At 38.1% G+C, this 16818-nt stretch overlaps 1 protein-coding gene across 1 annotated transcript; it reads right to left on the bottom strand.

Annotated features, from left to right (window-relative positions):
- Positions 1-976: 976 nt before the first annotated feature.
- Positions 977-11046, bottom strand: alkbh8 (alkB homolog 8, tRNA methyltransferase). The gene is made up of 12 exons (XM_067506507.1): positions 10703-11046; positions 10217-10350; positions 10024-10124; positions 9669-9800; positions 9390-9485; positions 8927-9031; positions 8324-8394; positions 6020-6126; positions 5605-5765; positions 4898-5178; positions 2654-2803; positions 977-2161 (listed from the first exon to the last, which is right to left on the bottom strand). Exons 1-12 carry the CDS (start codon positions 10835-10837, stop codon positions 1493-1495), a joined length of 2142 nt encoding a protein of 713 aa, XP_067362608.1. The 5' UTR covers positions 10838-11046; the 3' UTR covers positions 977-1492.
- Between the last annotated feature and the right edge of the window lie 5772 nt (positions 11047-16818).

Here is a 16818-nt window from a genome sequence, read left to right as displayed (position 1 = left end):
TACTAGTGCTTATCGTTAAAACCATGAAGGTATTGTCCAAAGATTAAGAAGCAGAACCTAAAAGAGGTCAGTTCCCTTGTAGAAGTATCATCACTTAACCCTAACCAGCTGTGTTAATTATTTCTTACGATAGATACCTCACTCCAATCTTATCTCAAACCTAACTAGACCTCAAACCTCTCGAGCCTATGCCACCTGCCATCAGCGATGACACCCTGGATTTTAGAATCACTAATTAAACTGACATGTATGTCTTTGGACAGTGGGAGGAAACAGAGAACCCGGAGGAAACCCTTGCCGGACAGGACGAGAACCCACAACCTTCTACCTGTCATTATGTTTGTGTAATCTGTATGTATGGGGAAACATGTGGAAGAAGATAAGGGCCTCCAAAAAAGATTAATTTAGGTTGATTGTCTTCTTAGAAATCTGACTCTCAAATTAATTCAACTTGAATGATTTATTATTATTTTGGTGCCCCTTACTTTCTTTTGCATGTTTCCCACAATAGAAAAATATATACACATTGAGAGAAAGGGTTATAATCTACTTGCATATTTTTGACTTAACAGACTCTAGTAAAACATGTCATGCACAGTGTGTGAGGGTGCAAAAACATTATACGAACTAACAGACCCTAAACTGAAAATGCAGTACTTTAACTTTTATTTAAATTTACATTAAAAAATTAAATTTTTGTAGTCAATTCACAACATGCTAGATAGAAGTATATTAATATACCAAATGAAACACGATGATGGATACAATAATTCACAACCATGAGGTGCTTCCTGTCTGATCTACTTTTAAGCATGAAAAGAAAATCTGCTTCTTGAATGTCATCAAATCCCCCACAGCCTGAAACATCACGTTATACCTTGGCCCTTTAAATTGTAAAGGTCAGGCACAGTGTTACTAGCTTGGTTACAGTTCACTAAATACAGAAAAGACACAGGTTGGAGGCAGAGAAAAAGTCGCTAGTGAGGTAAAATTTAATTATTACTTAATTTATAACATCGCAGAATTTTGAAGAGCAGGACAAGGACATGGCAAAGGATAATAATTATTTTCATCATTAACTATTAGAATTTCTGCATTTGAACTTGTTTCGGTTTGTTATAAATGCTTTTATTCACATTTGTGCCAAAGTGGCAGGACTGCTGCCAAGCTGATGTAAAACACTGTGTGTAATGTGTAATGCGTAATTTTAAAAGGCTGACAAATCTTATCAGACACATTATGATGGTACAGTAAAGCAAAAGTTCTGAGTTTGGTCCATTATTCAAACTGATACACAGAAAAAGTTCAAACAAACGCTACAGTGTTCGGGTTCTAGATTACTAACCTATGTACAGCATGCTTACATATTGTTATCATAGGACACAAGATGAATTTTAAAATTTTTATTTATTTTACAGCAATTGTCTTTGGTTAGAGCACATCCAGATATTGTCCCTACATGTGTTAGTAGTGAAAGTTCATGTTGTGTCCATCAGACCTTCTCTAAAATAACACACCAGTTTCCTTGGTCATGGTAGCTACTCTGCACTTTCACTCCAGTAATCTGGAGACACAACTTCTCCAGCTCCCCCTGCTGGAACACATGGTAATAGCGATGAAAGATGGGTGCTGTTATTTTAGATTTTTGAGTAGAGCTGGATGTTTGTTCAGCATCATCTGGGCTATGAGTGGCTTGGCTGGTGTTAAGAAAGGATCCAGAAGTCATGTCAGTTTCATGACCTAGACTGGAGAAAGGGTTACAATTTAATCTGCTTTTGGAGCTCAAACTAGAGGCTGAAGAAGAGTTAACCAAAATATTTTTGGACTTCTCCTTCTGACTATCCTTCTTCTTCCCTTCTTCTCCTTTCAGGTGCCAGGGAACCAGGAGGTCCTGGGTGTTAAAGGCTGTGCGATTAGTGTGCACACTAAGTTTGCCATTAGGCACTTTGCTCACATCTTGTATGTTGTCTACAGTCTTGTAATCGTCTGCTGGGGTGACGTAGGAGGGACTGTTATTTTCAGTTTGTTTTTTGTTCTGGTCCTTGAGGTACTTTGACTTCTGCTTGTTGTATTCTTGTTCAAAAGCCCATACATAAATGAGTGCTCGCCCTCCAGGTTTTAAAAGTCTCACCAGTTCCCCCACTGCTGCCAGCCGACGTTCCTACAATATAAAAACACACAAACTTTTATTTGAACCTATTAATCAGCTAGGGAATAAAAACCTAACACCAGAACAAATTCAGGGACAATAACATCACAAATTCAATTTTTTTATGTCACAAAGTAAGTGTTAGGTAAATCAAATAGTTTAAAAAATAAAAGTGATGGCTTGTCCTATTATGAGACACATTTGTATGACTCAATAATAAAAAGGGTGTTGCAAAGGTAAAAAGGATATTTGATGACACCTGAACAGTTACTTGGTACATGGTCTCCAAAAGAAAGCTTCGGATTGAAGTTTCAACTTCATTCAGCTCCTCTCTTTTAGAGTACCATGGGCCATTCAAGTGTTTTACTTCAAAAACAGTTCTTTATATTCAAATTAAGTATTGGACAGCAATTGCTATTCACAGCCCAAATGACTATACTAGTGTCACCAGCCGCCCATCCAAAATGATCAGTCCCTGGCTTTGTGTGCATACTCTTTATGTACCTGGGTGGAAAAGTGGTGTATGACAGCTATGGAGATACAGGCATCACAGGAAGCTGTTCGCAGGGGGATACTGAGAGCATCAGATACAAATGCCTGGAAACCCCTCTCTGCACAGATTTGAACAAGTGCACCGCTTCGATCACAACCCATCTAAAATAAAAGACACATGGTTCAACAAAGTTCACTAGGGAAAAAAATAAAAATAAATAATATATATATATATATATATATATATATATATATATATATATATATATATATATATATATATATATATATATATATATATATATATATATATATATATATATATATATATATATATATAGGCAAAAGACTAACACTAAGCACAGGAGGACAACATAATAATAAACATACTTGGAAAAATGTGACAGAAAAAGCAGTGGAAATGCAGCATTCAGAAAAATGTATAAAATACTGTAGTAAGCTAGAGAAATATAAAAGGAAGATAAGAAAGAACTAAGGGGGGGCGGGGTTGATGGATGGATGGATGGCAGTAATAATCTTTTTTTAAAACACATTTTTGGTCAAAGAGAAATTCATCTAAAGTTTCTTCTGATCTCTTCCCAAAAGAGACAAGGGTGGTAAGAGAAAGTGAGAAATTATATAAACAAGTCCACAAATACAAAATTCACACATTCAATCTGTTACTAACATGCAAACACAGAGGTCATGCCTTTTTATTTCAATTAAATGTGGCAGAGTCTGCAGTGTTAATCTGCAACAACAGGAAGATAGGAAGGAAAAGGGCTGAGGGGAAAAAAATACAGAAGACAAATAAGACAGTACAGAGAAAATGAAACAAATTTCAAAGAAAAAGAGATTAAAAGGGAAAGAACAGCTGATCCAACTCAGAGTTAATATGTGCCCTGATCACAATGTTCTCTGTAATGATATATCATAGTAAGTAAGAGTAAGCTGCTTACATGTACCTCCAAATCCCAAACATGAATATCCCTGTGTGCATACGCAATCAGAAAATGTAGGATATTACCATGGAAACTGATGTCATGCAAACAATGACAACGAGCAGAATTAGAAGTGAGAGAAACACAGGCGTCTGCGACAACGATATTCTGTTTAGGCATATTTCTTTGTTAAGCGCATTTTCAATGAGACATGATAGGGAAGAATGTGACACAAAGCACAGTATAAGGACTCAGTATTTGGAAAATTATATGAAATTTGCCTTTGTGTGAACAATATGACTTACTGCAGTGCCCATACATTACCTACATGACCAACCTGACTCATGCTAGGAGGTAAATAAGTAAATAGCAGCTTCTTGCCTAAGGAAAATGTAATGATGCAAGCCTGCGTTATCTTCTTCACTTTACACTGGAGCATAGAGACCTGGCTTATGCAACACCCTTATCGGGTGCTAAGGACTTGAAACAGCTACCGCTTTTCCTTTTATGAGAATGCTATGAGAGGCTGTAACCTTGTTTTTGTTGCCTGTACCTACATTTCCATTGTATTTAAGTCCTTTCCTAATATAGATCAACTTTAAGTAACAGAGAGTAAGAGGATTAGAGGACTACAAAAGTGCAGACTGTGTATACATTCATTGAGGAAACAAGATTTTTAGCCATATTTTTTTATAGCCCTGGAATAACCACTTCAATATCATTTTGCTAGTAGACTGACTTGAATTAGTCAAATGGCATCAGAGTTCTAGCAACAGTTGACCCAAACGTACATTTACTCTGGAGTCTGGCCTCACTGTGCAACGCTTTATGCACTACGTAGCTCGGTATTCTCGCAATACAATGGGTAAGAGAAAGAGTGGACAAAAAAGAGATAAATGGGTAAGGCCTTAGTGAAGCTGCCTTAGAAAAAGACTGATAATACACAAAAGATACTACATACAGTACAGTCAATGTATCCACATGTTGTCAAGAAATAATTCCAGCAGTAAACCCTTTTTATATTTTATTGGCACTTGGATTAAACATCTGTGAAGTAGCAGCAAAGTTATTCTGCCTCAGAGGAGGATTCATTGTTTACCAACTCTACTGATTTTCTGATTGTGTATGTGAAACAGCCCCTGCATTATGACATGTGAAATGAAACGCCTGTACATAAATGCCTGTGTGGCATCTCAGTGATGATAATCTAAGCAGCTGCAGCAATAAAACTGAAATGAAAAAGGAAATTTCCCTACAGGGATCACTAAAATATTACAAAATTATACAGATCAAAATAATTTATGATGACACTCACTGCAATCACCTCTGGGTTGACACCCAGATATTTTCCATTTCCACAGCCAACATCAGCCAGCACGCTGCCAGGTAGGAGTGAGGACAGGAAGTGACAAACACGAGGCCAGGGGGAGTGCCGTGTGCTACTGAAGTGGGAGGCAATGGAGTTGTACACCTGGTGCACATACTCCTCCTCCAGCTGGGCTGCGTCGGCACGGCAACAAGGTAGCGAGGGGGGACATGGTGGCGAGGGTGATGGTGCCGAGCAACCTCCCTGACTGTCGCAGGCAGAGGGGAAGGCTGGGGGAAGGGAGGACATAGAAGAGGGTTCCATGGTTAGATGAAGGGTAGTTCATACACAGCTATACAATCATTATATTCACAAATGGCCACTTTGTTTTTACCACCTGTCGTATATACATTTCTTTAATAATTATAATTTATTTCTTAATTTATTTCTTTACAAATATACAAAAATCTCTGGTTCCATATTCTACAATGAGTTTTTGCAAAAGCCAAGAACTGCATGTTCACAGACTCACAAACAACACAACCGGTCACTGGTTTGGTCCCGAATAAAATCACAGCTTCTGAAAATGGCCTGATTCAAGCTACTCCAATGTCTTTTTGAACATGTCATATACATCAGCCAGTATAAGACAGCAAGAGGCAACAGCACAACAGGCTGTGATACACAGACAGATTGGGATCAGCAATGATTCTCACCACAGCGACAGGGTTCGTGTCTGATCTTGCGGAAAGTGAAAGAAGTGCGGGTGCCCCTCTTGCTCAAGGTGAGATTGCTGTTGGTCCCATGTTCAGGTGTCATATGAGCAAAGGATTGTAGGTCACAGGTTGGCACCATGTCAAACTTCCGAGGAGTAATACTGAAAGAAGACCAGATAAATTTGTGGTAGTTGTTAACTATCATTTACAATCTGACAGTAACTAAGCTGTATAAGCGCAAGGGAATACAAGATGTGACTAGTTAAAAGTAGGTAAAAAAAAAAAATACAAATCATAATTATTATTGTATGAAGTCTGTATTCCTGCCTCCTTGCCCTCTTTTACTGTCATGTTATGTCATGGTAAATTGAGTCCCAGCAGACAAAACTGATCAATCTGACACAGTGCATCTCACCCATGTGTCCAGAGGTATCTGCTCTCTCCCTTCATCACCAGGAGGCTACGTTCTGGCAACACAATGGGCACAAGACGACCATCAGGATGACGAAACTCCATCACCGTCTATAATACCACACAGAAAACAAACACACAATATAAAACAGAACAGTGTTTTTATTTAATTTAGTTCTCATCAGAATGCTTTGTATTCCATCATGTTGTGCAGCTATTTGAGTAAACTAGCATTTTTTTTATTAGAAAATGTATTTTCTTTTGTTATTGAAATAGTGAAATCAAAATTTATTTATTTTTGTACTGATTTTGTACTGTAAAAATGAGATATTTAAACAAATCCTGTATTTATGTATATATATTAGTAGTATATTGGTCACTGCAGTATGACTTTGCTGCATGAGTAACTAAACAAAAATGCAAATGTATTTATAAAACTAAATTTATCAAAAAAAAAAAAAAACATCTTTCAAATATAAAATGTTCTTTCCTTTAATGTAACAGTGACGTCACCCACAAATAAAACAAAAACACCACGTTTTTGATTCTACTCCAGCACTGGTGTTTGATCCTAATGTTTCCTTACAGTGTGTAACAGCATGAGCTCTGCTGGGAAATTACATCTACAACTGCACTCTCCAACGTCTGACAGCAAGAAAATTGGATTTTGTGAAGCACAGCCGGTACAGAGACAGAGACACAGAGAGACAGAGACACAGAGAGACAGAGACACAGAGAGACAGAGACACAGAGAGACAGAGACACAGAGAGACAGAGACACAGAGAGAGAGAGACACAGAGAGAGAGACACAGAGAGAGAGACACAGAGAGAGAGAGAGAGAGAGAGAGAGAGAGAGAGAGAGAGAGAGAGAGAGAGAGAGAGAGAGAGAGAGAGAGAGAGAGAGTGAGTGAGTGTGTGTGTGTTTGTGTATGCTGGGAGTGGTGTATGTGCAACCCCAGCCCTCAAACCACAATTGAACGTTTTCTGTTTCTCGGACACAGACGCACATACAGAAACATGATGAGCAGGACTGTGCTGTTCCCATCTGAGGAGTATTAGCCAATCAATGAAACCGGTGGACTGACTAAATCAATGGTGATGCTGACAGCTACGCCTTATTACAACAGCATTCATCATTCGCACGTCTCCACATCCTAAACAGCCTCAGTACTTGGAAAGTGCAGACAGATTTAATTAGAAGAAACCAGGTACGATGAGGATTACATGTGTTTAATCAGTAATCACGAAATCTGCTGTTAAAGTTTCATCTAATCTTATCATATGTTTATTACATTGCTTCATTCCGACTGGATTTTAGGGTTTGAAAGACATTTTGTGAATAATGTTGAATGAATGATGTGTACACATATTGATAGAACACCTTGAGTTTAAAAAGCATCTTTTATTCATAAAGCCTCATATAAAATGCCTACTGTGCACTTTTTTGATGTGGAAAATCTCCAATGAAGAGCTAGGGCAAAGATTACACTGCCCACACTCAGACCGCTCACACCGTCAGTCGGTATGTGACAGATGATTGCTAAGAGAGACCCTGCAACTTGACCCTTCAACTCACATCAGTCACATCATCTAGTCCCACCTGGAATAGTCGAAGTGATAGTAAGAAAGTTTGAAGAAAATTCAGTCCATCTTCTGTGTATTAATTGTATAAAAAAGTGATTAAAACAAAATAAAAAAACACCTGCAAAAAAACTCTATATTAATAGAACAGCATAGTAAGCCAACAAGTATGACAGTATGTAAGAGTGTCAGAAAGAGGCAAAAGAATGAGCCATAGCAAGCGAGGTGTAAAAATGTTCTCAGTTAAATAACAAACACTCAAGAACACACACTCATTTCTGACAGTTGTACCCCCTTGAGACAGATGAATCCTGCCGGTTAATGAAGTGACACTTAATATGACTGATCAAACCAGGCCTCAGAAAGTCAGACAACAGAGACACAAGTGTCTGATTACACCATGTTTCCATTTACATCAGGGTTTTAAATTTGCATCTCTGCTTTACACTAAAATGTGTTTTTTATAACTATTTATATCTTTCAAGTTTTTAACTTTTTTTTTAAAATTACTGTTGAAACTTACTGATGAATTGTAAGGTTGCGTAAATCATGAACCCAGAGTACTTCTCTGCAACTGATGGAGTAACATTTTCCACAAAAAATTTCAAACACATTAAATTGAAACATAGAGTTTAATTGCAAGGCACCTATTATTAAAATGACAGTTCAGTGTTTTACATAATAAAATAAAGAAACATGCATTTATACAAAAATGGCACTTCTCACCTTTGCTCCTAAGCTCAGTGACAGGATGGTGTCCTCAAAGGCAGAGTGAGTGTCCACATGAGGAGGAATACCTAAAAGTATAATAGTTAAAGGGATTCAATTTTGCTGCAAAGTTTTTTTATTTAACATTTTGTAAAATTGGAAAATTAATTTATGTGCATAAGTAAAAAACAAACAAACAAACAAACATAATAACAATTCCTTCATTCAAAGCCTTCTCTCAGCCTCTATAGGCTACTGCTTCACTTCTATTGAAAACCAAAACAAAAACAAACTGAATTGGATGAATTTTGGAAAGGTTTCTGTTGCCATCTTGAGGTAGAATTCTGTAAACTTGATTTTGTCCCTATCACATTTCAGTGGATAAAAATTTGTTTCACCACTTCTGAATAATTTGCTCAGACAGACAATACAGTCATTTAAACACTCATTTATTCCACCAAAAATAGACTTTTGAAGCTCAAGTGGGTAGACACTGTTGGCACTAATAGCCTATGTAAAAATTATTATTTTACATTATTATTAATTATATCCTATTAGTTTTTCCTCATCCTGTATGTTACTCATTAAGTCATTAAAGTAGATATGAACGGAGTAGCTCACCCTGTCCAGACTCATACTGGTTGACAGTCAGCTGATCTGGGATCGTGACAATATGCCCATCCCTCACGCAATTTTCCAGAACAGATAAACACTCCTCAGGAAGACCTGGAGACAAACACATTTAATTTTCATAATTTTTACAATAATCTACAGTAACATTATCTCCACTATTGCAATAACAAGCTGTCATAATGTACTGTTTGATGACAAGCTGTTCAATAAACTGTGAAAAAATAAATGCTGAGAAGTATTTCTTCGGGTACAAAAATAAGCTAATTAAATCTTGCAGCAGGGAACAGAATAGAACATAGAATTTCAAGATTAATACGTTTTGGCCTACTGGTACTTTCGACAATGCAAAAAGTGAGTAACACATTATTGTGACAGGAATAATGGCCAATGTTCTGAAAATATCAAACTGTAATTGTAACAAAAAGCATTTTAGATACAAAAGCAAGCTTACCAGCAGGTAATGGCTTGTTTTTGTCCACGTTGTTGTTGTCATAGCAAAATTCAAAGCCGTAATGTTTGACTCTTCGATGCTTCAGAGCTTTTTGAGCTAAAAAGGAATTAGAATGAAATTAGTAAAAAGAGGTTAAATGCTATTGGCATGGATAGAGCACACTTCTAAATTTAAAGATACTACAAATTTTTCATGACTCCCATTTATGATCAGGTTTTATATGGCAACTTCACCAGCATTCATACACAAGCAAATAAAACACATTACAAAGGCTCTCACCAGTGACTTCATCATTAGAAGACGACCAGTCTATAGCAGCAAGCAACAGAACCTCCTCCTGCGGAGACACAAAATCTTCCACCAAAACTAATCCCTCTGGTAAAGGAACAGCCACCTCCTCCTCACAGGGCACTGTAAACACATGTATGTAAAGCACATATAGTATAGATAACACTGATGGTTGTTGATTATAAGACATGATTTTCTAGACCAAAAAGCATGACAACAAACCAAAAGGCTACATTTTATTATCTTCCAACTTATTGCTAAAATGTAAACACTGATATACTGTAGCTTACAAACAGGTATCACATTAATGTGTGTATGTGTGACAACCAAGGATTGAAGCAAGTACCTGAATGAACATAACTGAGATAGAGTGTGACATTGTTTTCTCCAAATTGCAGTTTGTGTCCATTAAGGTGGATGTGGGCTTTCTGAGCACTTTCCTCTAGTCTGAAAGCAACATGAATTTTAAGTCACCAAAACAGGGCCTAAAAGTATAAAACATGGTCCTGCCGAAACAACCAACCATGCAACAGCTGTACCTGTATGTGACAAAAGCATAGGGCTTGTAAGGGGGCATGACCAGTGTCTCCACCTCTCCTATCTCTTTCAGCACTGCAGAAAGTTCCTCTCGACTAACCCCATTCCCCAGGCCACCGTTAGCCACCACCAAACTCTGTATGGGAGACAGAGGTAGATTGGTTGCCTTTGTACCTACCAGTATAGCAATAGCAATCAAAAAAATAAATAAAAAATTAAGTAAAGTTAGGCTGCCTATGTGTATCAGCATCACTGATGTAGACAGACAATCTATTAAACCACCATAATTAATAACTAGTTCCAAAACGCTGCACGCCCCAAATTAAACACAATACAATGTTTTAGTACTATAACATTTAGTTAAAGTATTACTTAGCTGATAACAAAATAAGACAAGAATGAAACCATTCACATAAAACGTAACGTTACATGTTATGAATAGTAAAGGAATTACACAGCTAATCGACTTCCTTTTTTTGATCTTTTACCTTTGTGGGCTGCGATGCCGTAACGATGCCTTCATGTCTCAGCAAAGTGTGACTCGCTTTTATTTGTTTCCGAAAAACTTTCTTCTCTTCTTTGCTAATTCTGACGGCTCTCACATTTTCTACACAGGACTCCATTGTACGTCATTGTATTTCGTCCGGGTGGAGCTAATATTAAACACACAAAGTTCCCGAAGACACTTCTCAAAACAGCAAGGTTTTTGCTTTCTTTGTTCATTCGTTTCTTTGAAAAGAAATTTAACATGCGAATCAGAGGATTTGCGAAAGTTTATTATCAAACATCCGTCCTTCCATTATCTGTAACCATATATCCTATATGAGTTTGGCTGGAGTCTATCCCGGCTGTCACTGGGCGAGAGGCGGGGTACATCCTGGACAGGTCACCACTCTATCTCCGGGCCAATACAGACAGACAACCATTCACATTCACAGCTACAGGAAATTTAGACTCACCAATTAATCTAACATGCATGTATTGGAGTGTGGGAGGAAACCGGAGTACACGGATGAAACCCACACAAGCATGGTGAGAACATTCAAACTCTACACAGAAAGGCTGCAGCCGGCCAGAGTTTCAAACCAGGAACCTTCTAGCTTTAAAGTGACAACACTAACTACTCCACCATTGTGCTATCCTCCATTAACAAACAATGTTAATATATTCCATGACCAAATCTGCACACGTTGTAGTTTATAAGTCATTTTTATTCCTAAATACATTGTGCGAACTTGAATCATGATAACCTTGCTATCAGAACAATATTGTTCTTTGTCATTTCCTAAAATATAGGATTCACTGACCTTTTTCAGAGCAGATATTTTCACTCGTTACAGCAGTAAAGACACTATTATTATTAACATATGTACAAATAATATTATTGTGTTGTAACAGTTAGTGCAATGCAATGCATTGCCCTTGTCATGCATTCCCCTAATTTGTTTGGAAACCAGTTATGTAGAGTAATTAAGTCTATCATTGGCACCACTGTGATACATTTTGGTCTTTTGTACCTCCCACCTCCCAATCCAGTTACTTATCTCTTAATATCTGATATTCAATCTGGAACACATTGTTCCTGTGTGGCAAGTATCAAACTAATAATAGGAATACTCTTGTTTTTTTGTCTGATCTCTTTTATTCTCTTATCCAAGCAGCCTTACTTACTGAGTGTTTGTCCTGTGACTCCATTATATTGGGCCTAAACCTTGATGGCAAATCCATGCTGCATGCCTCCTTAATCTCCCAAGAGACAAACAAAATGCTCCATGGCTCCAGTAACGTGACACTAATGGGTAAAATACAAGTGTATATAATTTTGGCTATCCTGCAGAATTATTTGTCTTATAATGTCATTCAACCATCATCAAATTATGGCAACTGAGGATAACTTGGTATTCTTTTTAAATTTTTTTTCAATAAAACACAATACTCCACACATCAGGACAGACTCAGATTAGACAAGCAGTCAATCACATTCAGTTATGCATGCTGAATTGTATTCTGTTCATTTTGTTTTTGGTGAGGTGCCTGCTCTAATTATTGTACTCTGTCTGCATCCACCTTCAAAGCAGCCAATTAGTTAAGATCCTGCATATAAATGTTTCTACAGTCAGATTAATGACTCTACAGACCCTCTGTGTGTGTGTTTGTGCATGCTTGTGTTGGGCGGGCACGCATGCGTGCTTGTATTTCTTACCTAGTAGCAGCCAAAAAATATTTTTATAATAATCAAGTTAGGACCTTTTGGTGAAGTGAGGACCTTTTGCTGGTCATAGCAACTTTGTAAGCCTTTTCGGATAAAGAGTTGGTTTTAGGGTTTGGCCTAGAATTGTGTTTAATTTTGGTTAGGGTTAGAGAAAGCATTATATCAATGAAAGTCCTAAGAAGGATAGAAACATGAACCTGACACACCATGTGTGTGTGTGTGTGTGTGTCAGTTTGCCTGTGCGAGTGTGCAATCATACACGAGTGTGTTGTGTAGTCAAGCCGTCACCTGTCCTCATCTATCTCAGTAATTACAGCACCAGGCAGAGCTGCTGGCCACAGGGAGTCCTTCATCATTTAAACAGCATGCTCAGTTTAGTCTACAAAACAACAGGTGGTGAGACAGAAGAGCACACTGCTACCCTTTTTAACATGTCATAAACACTCTGGGTAATCTTGTTTATCAAAACAGCCCCAAATCTTCACTTTTTAATGACATACTTAGGTACCAGCCTGGTTCTGTTTTGAGGGAAGTTAAAAAGGGTTGAAGCTTTTGCTTGCAGTCCTTAGTATTCATTAAGGCAAAGGGGGGTAGTCAATGCTTTATTCCTGTTTTATTGTATTATATGTCACGCTAAACCAAGTAATCTAGCAAATTTATGTCAAATCTATGTTTTCAAAGTATTGAAAAAATTATCACATTTATGGGCCATAGCTGGCCTGCATCTTTCAAACATATCTTCCTTGCGCATGCAGCAGTGGTCTTAAACTTGGAGAATGGAAAATTTACAATTTGCGTGGGCACTTTAAGGACATCTCATCTATGCAAGCTTAAAAGATGGAGTTCAAAGTTAACGTTTGACCTTGAAACCAGCACTTGAGATACCATAAAGTTCATTTAGTAGCTGATGAATGATACATCTGGTAATAAAGATCATATAACATAATGAAAAGCTGGACCTTGTGGTGAGATTTGTCACTGTCTATGCCAAGTAGAAAACTTTAAACCTAATTTTATCAGTATAATATTTACAATGTGTTTCCGAATTTATTAGCCATCCATAAACCCCTAGAGAATGTAGATGAATGGGCTTCTATATTTTAGCAAGTGAAAATATCAGTTAAGACTGTGAACAGGAGATTAGGAAGGTATTTCAAGGGCAGCTTCACCTCACACATCATCCAAGCTCTGAAAACGGTGAGAACTAGAGTGGAACTACTTTTATACCCTGAGGCATGCCATCACCCTTCGAAATGCAGGGCCAGTAGCCAGAGGCCAAATTCCTGTTGATGGCATCTTTGTATTCTAATTAGCTAAGGAGTGAAGGACAAAGATGGACAGATCCAAATTTTGTCCCACCACTCTGTAGGGACTCTGTGTAAGCAGATATCCTTCTGTTCTTGGAGATAGACGAGAATGAAAAATTCCAGGGGTGATGAAACAGAAAAAAAGAGTTAATTTCTGAAATCTGACCACACACATTCATTTTTTTGTCTGAATCAATTGGAAAGTGGAAACGAGTTAAAGTTGTGGGCAATACCAGCTATATGTAGACCTCATATGCCAGCTAAACCACAGGACAACTGATAATTACTGAATATATGCAGATTTTCCCTCACTATAACATCATCTGTGTCAAACGTTCACTTGTTATGAAATAAAAATAAGAAATAAGATACAATATGATACCATACACCTTTAGTTTTCATGGAAACTGAACTGAAACTGAAATAACAGGTTCACATCTCATAAAGCCCCACCCTGTAAACTCTATGCCACAGTCCCCAGCTTCCTGTTCTCACCCCTTTGCAGTGCCTTTAGGCCCCAACTTTGTCTGCTCCCTTTGGAGCAGTCGACTACAAGATATTGAGTGTAAGCCACCAGCCATTTGCTCTTCCCACCTGCTCTTCTTTAAATAACCTATTTTTCTGCGTATGACACCGTCACACTGTAAGATGCCTGTTAGAAAGCAAACGTTGATATTCTCCATTTAGGACATGTGAAGAGTCAAGAGATACTATTTGCAAGTCTAAGGATGTATTTGACTGCCTGAGAAGAGGGTTGCAAGGAATGTCTTGTTATCTTTTGAAGAGATTCAGACTTATGATATTTTAAATAAGATTCACAGACAGATTGTTAAACCAAGCAGTGCCACAACACATTCAAATGGCTGAATGGAAAAATGGAGACTCCCCATATTGGCTGGACTTCAGCCTATGGAGGAAATATATGCACTGTGGTGTCTTCTTACTAATAAAATCTACATAAAGGAGTGGCCTCAATAATTTTTTTTCTTTTAACAAAGCTTTTGCTTTCTTCCTGTGTAAGACAGATATACAGTGCATCCAAAAAGTATTCCCAGGACTTTATCGACATTTTCTTATGTTACAGCCTTATTCATTATCCTAAATTCATTTTTTTCCTTAATTCTACAAACAATACTCCATATTGACAATGTGAAAGAAGTTTGTTTGAAATCTCTGTAAATGTAATCTCTGTAAAGGAAAAATCAAAGGGACATAAGTATTCATGGCCTCTGCCATGATGCTCAAAATTTAGATCTGGTGCGTCCTGTTTCCACTGACCCACCTTGAGATGTTTATACAACTTGACTGGAGTCCATCTGGGAAATTCAGTTCATTGGACATAATTTTGAAAGGTATACACTTGTCTATATAAGGTTTGTGCTCTGTCACACAGTTAAAATGCACTGTTAACTATGGGACAGAGCACAAACCAAGCCGTGAAGTCCAAGGAATTGTCTGCAGATCTCAGAGACAGGATTGTGTCAAGGCACAGATCTGGGGAAGGGTACAGAAACATTTCTGCACCATTGAAGATCCCAATGGCCTCTATCATCTGTAAAGGGAAGAAGTTTGGAACCAGCAGGACTCTTGGGCCGGACGTTAAACTGAGCGATCGAGAAAGAAGCGCCTTAGTCAGGGAGGTGACCAAGAACATGACAATCACTCTGAAAGAGCTCCAGCATTTCTCTGTGGAGAGAGGAGAACCTTCTAGAAGAACAACCATTTCTGCAGCACTACACCAATCAGACGTGTATGGTAAAGTGGCCAGATGGAAACTAATCCTCAGTAAGAGGCACATGACAGCCCGCCTTTAGGCCTCTCAGACCATGAGAAAGGGATTGAACCCTTTGGCCTGAATGCCAAGTGTCATGTCTGGAGGAAACCAGGCACCACTCACCACTAAGCCAAAACAAGGAAGGAACTGGGAGACTAGTCAGGACCTGAGTGACAGTGTGTGTGCACACTGTTTTCTGTCTTGTTGTTGTCCTCTTCATAGCAGTGAGGGGGGTCCGTTTCTCAATGAGTACTTGTCTTCTTGGGCAGATGTGCACTGTGAAAAAGACCTTCCACTGTCTCTGAAGACTATAGTATATACCTTTCAAAGAAATCATTAATTTATTGGCTATATCTATAATCTTCCTTTCTCAGGACCAGTCTAGACTGACAAGTTTCTAAGGGAAGCTGTTTTTTCTTGTAATTTTTAGTTTACATTTACACTCAAAATGACAGGCCAGGAGGAAAAGCCAAATCAAAACTCATATTATTGTTTTACTGACATCAACTTTCATGCATGATCATTTTAGGAGCACCTGCAATTAAATATCTGGAAAGCCTGATCAGTAGGATGTTGTGCACAACCAATGAAAGATAATAAAAATACATATCTGTCTAGGAGTTTCCAAAAATTGTAAGTGTATGGCCCACAACTAGTTCTAGCTTGATATAATCATATTCTATGCACGCACACAAACACACACACAAAAAAACAAAACACAGAATGTGAAGAATGGTGTCTCTGAGGCGTTGTTGACACCCCTCTGTCTCTCCAATGATTTAGAATATAACCCTGCCAGCACCTTTCTATCTTAAACACACACACACATACAGCTGTCAGAATGGGCTATGATCCACCCCACACAGAGATGCCTGCACATCTCAGCCTTCTTTCTCACCTCTAGCACTGGATACATATCTTTGACAATGGGAATCCCTGGTTTGAAAGCTGGCAGAGCAGCAGGGTGATAAAATCTCTGGCATTTTTATCTGTTAAGTCCTTTGGGAATCACCTTGGAATCCTGTGACGTGAGGGTTCAAGGGAGCAAGTCCTATACTTACTTTTTGCAAGTTCTTCTGACCCCTTTGTGTGTACAGAAGACGGTGTGTGTGTCATGGGAGCTTTATGCTAGTTCGGAGATAACACCATTTTAAGCAGCTGTCAAGTGTGAGATGAGCTGTGAGGTTCTCTGTCAAAACCCTCTTCTTAGCACCAGTATAAGATAGAAAAGGGGGAAGGTAAGATATAATGGATGCAGTATAAAAAAAATTGCTACATTATAATTATGTTGTGTTTGTTAAAAATAATAGT

This window comes from Channa argus, chromosome 6 (assembly GCF_033026475.1).
Source record: "Channa argus isolate prfri chromosome 6, Channa argus male v1.0, whole genome shotgun sequence".
Classification (NCBI taxonomy): domain Eukaryota; kingdom Metazoa; phylum Chordata; class Actinopteri; order Anabantiformes; family Channidae; genus Channa; species Channa argus.
The sequence above is the reverse complement of the archived record's forward strand: the minus strand, read 5'-3'. Positions and strand labels throughout refer to the sequence as shown.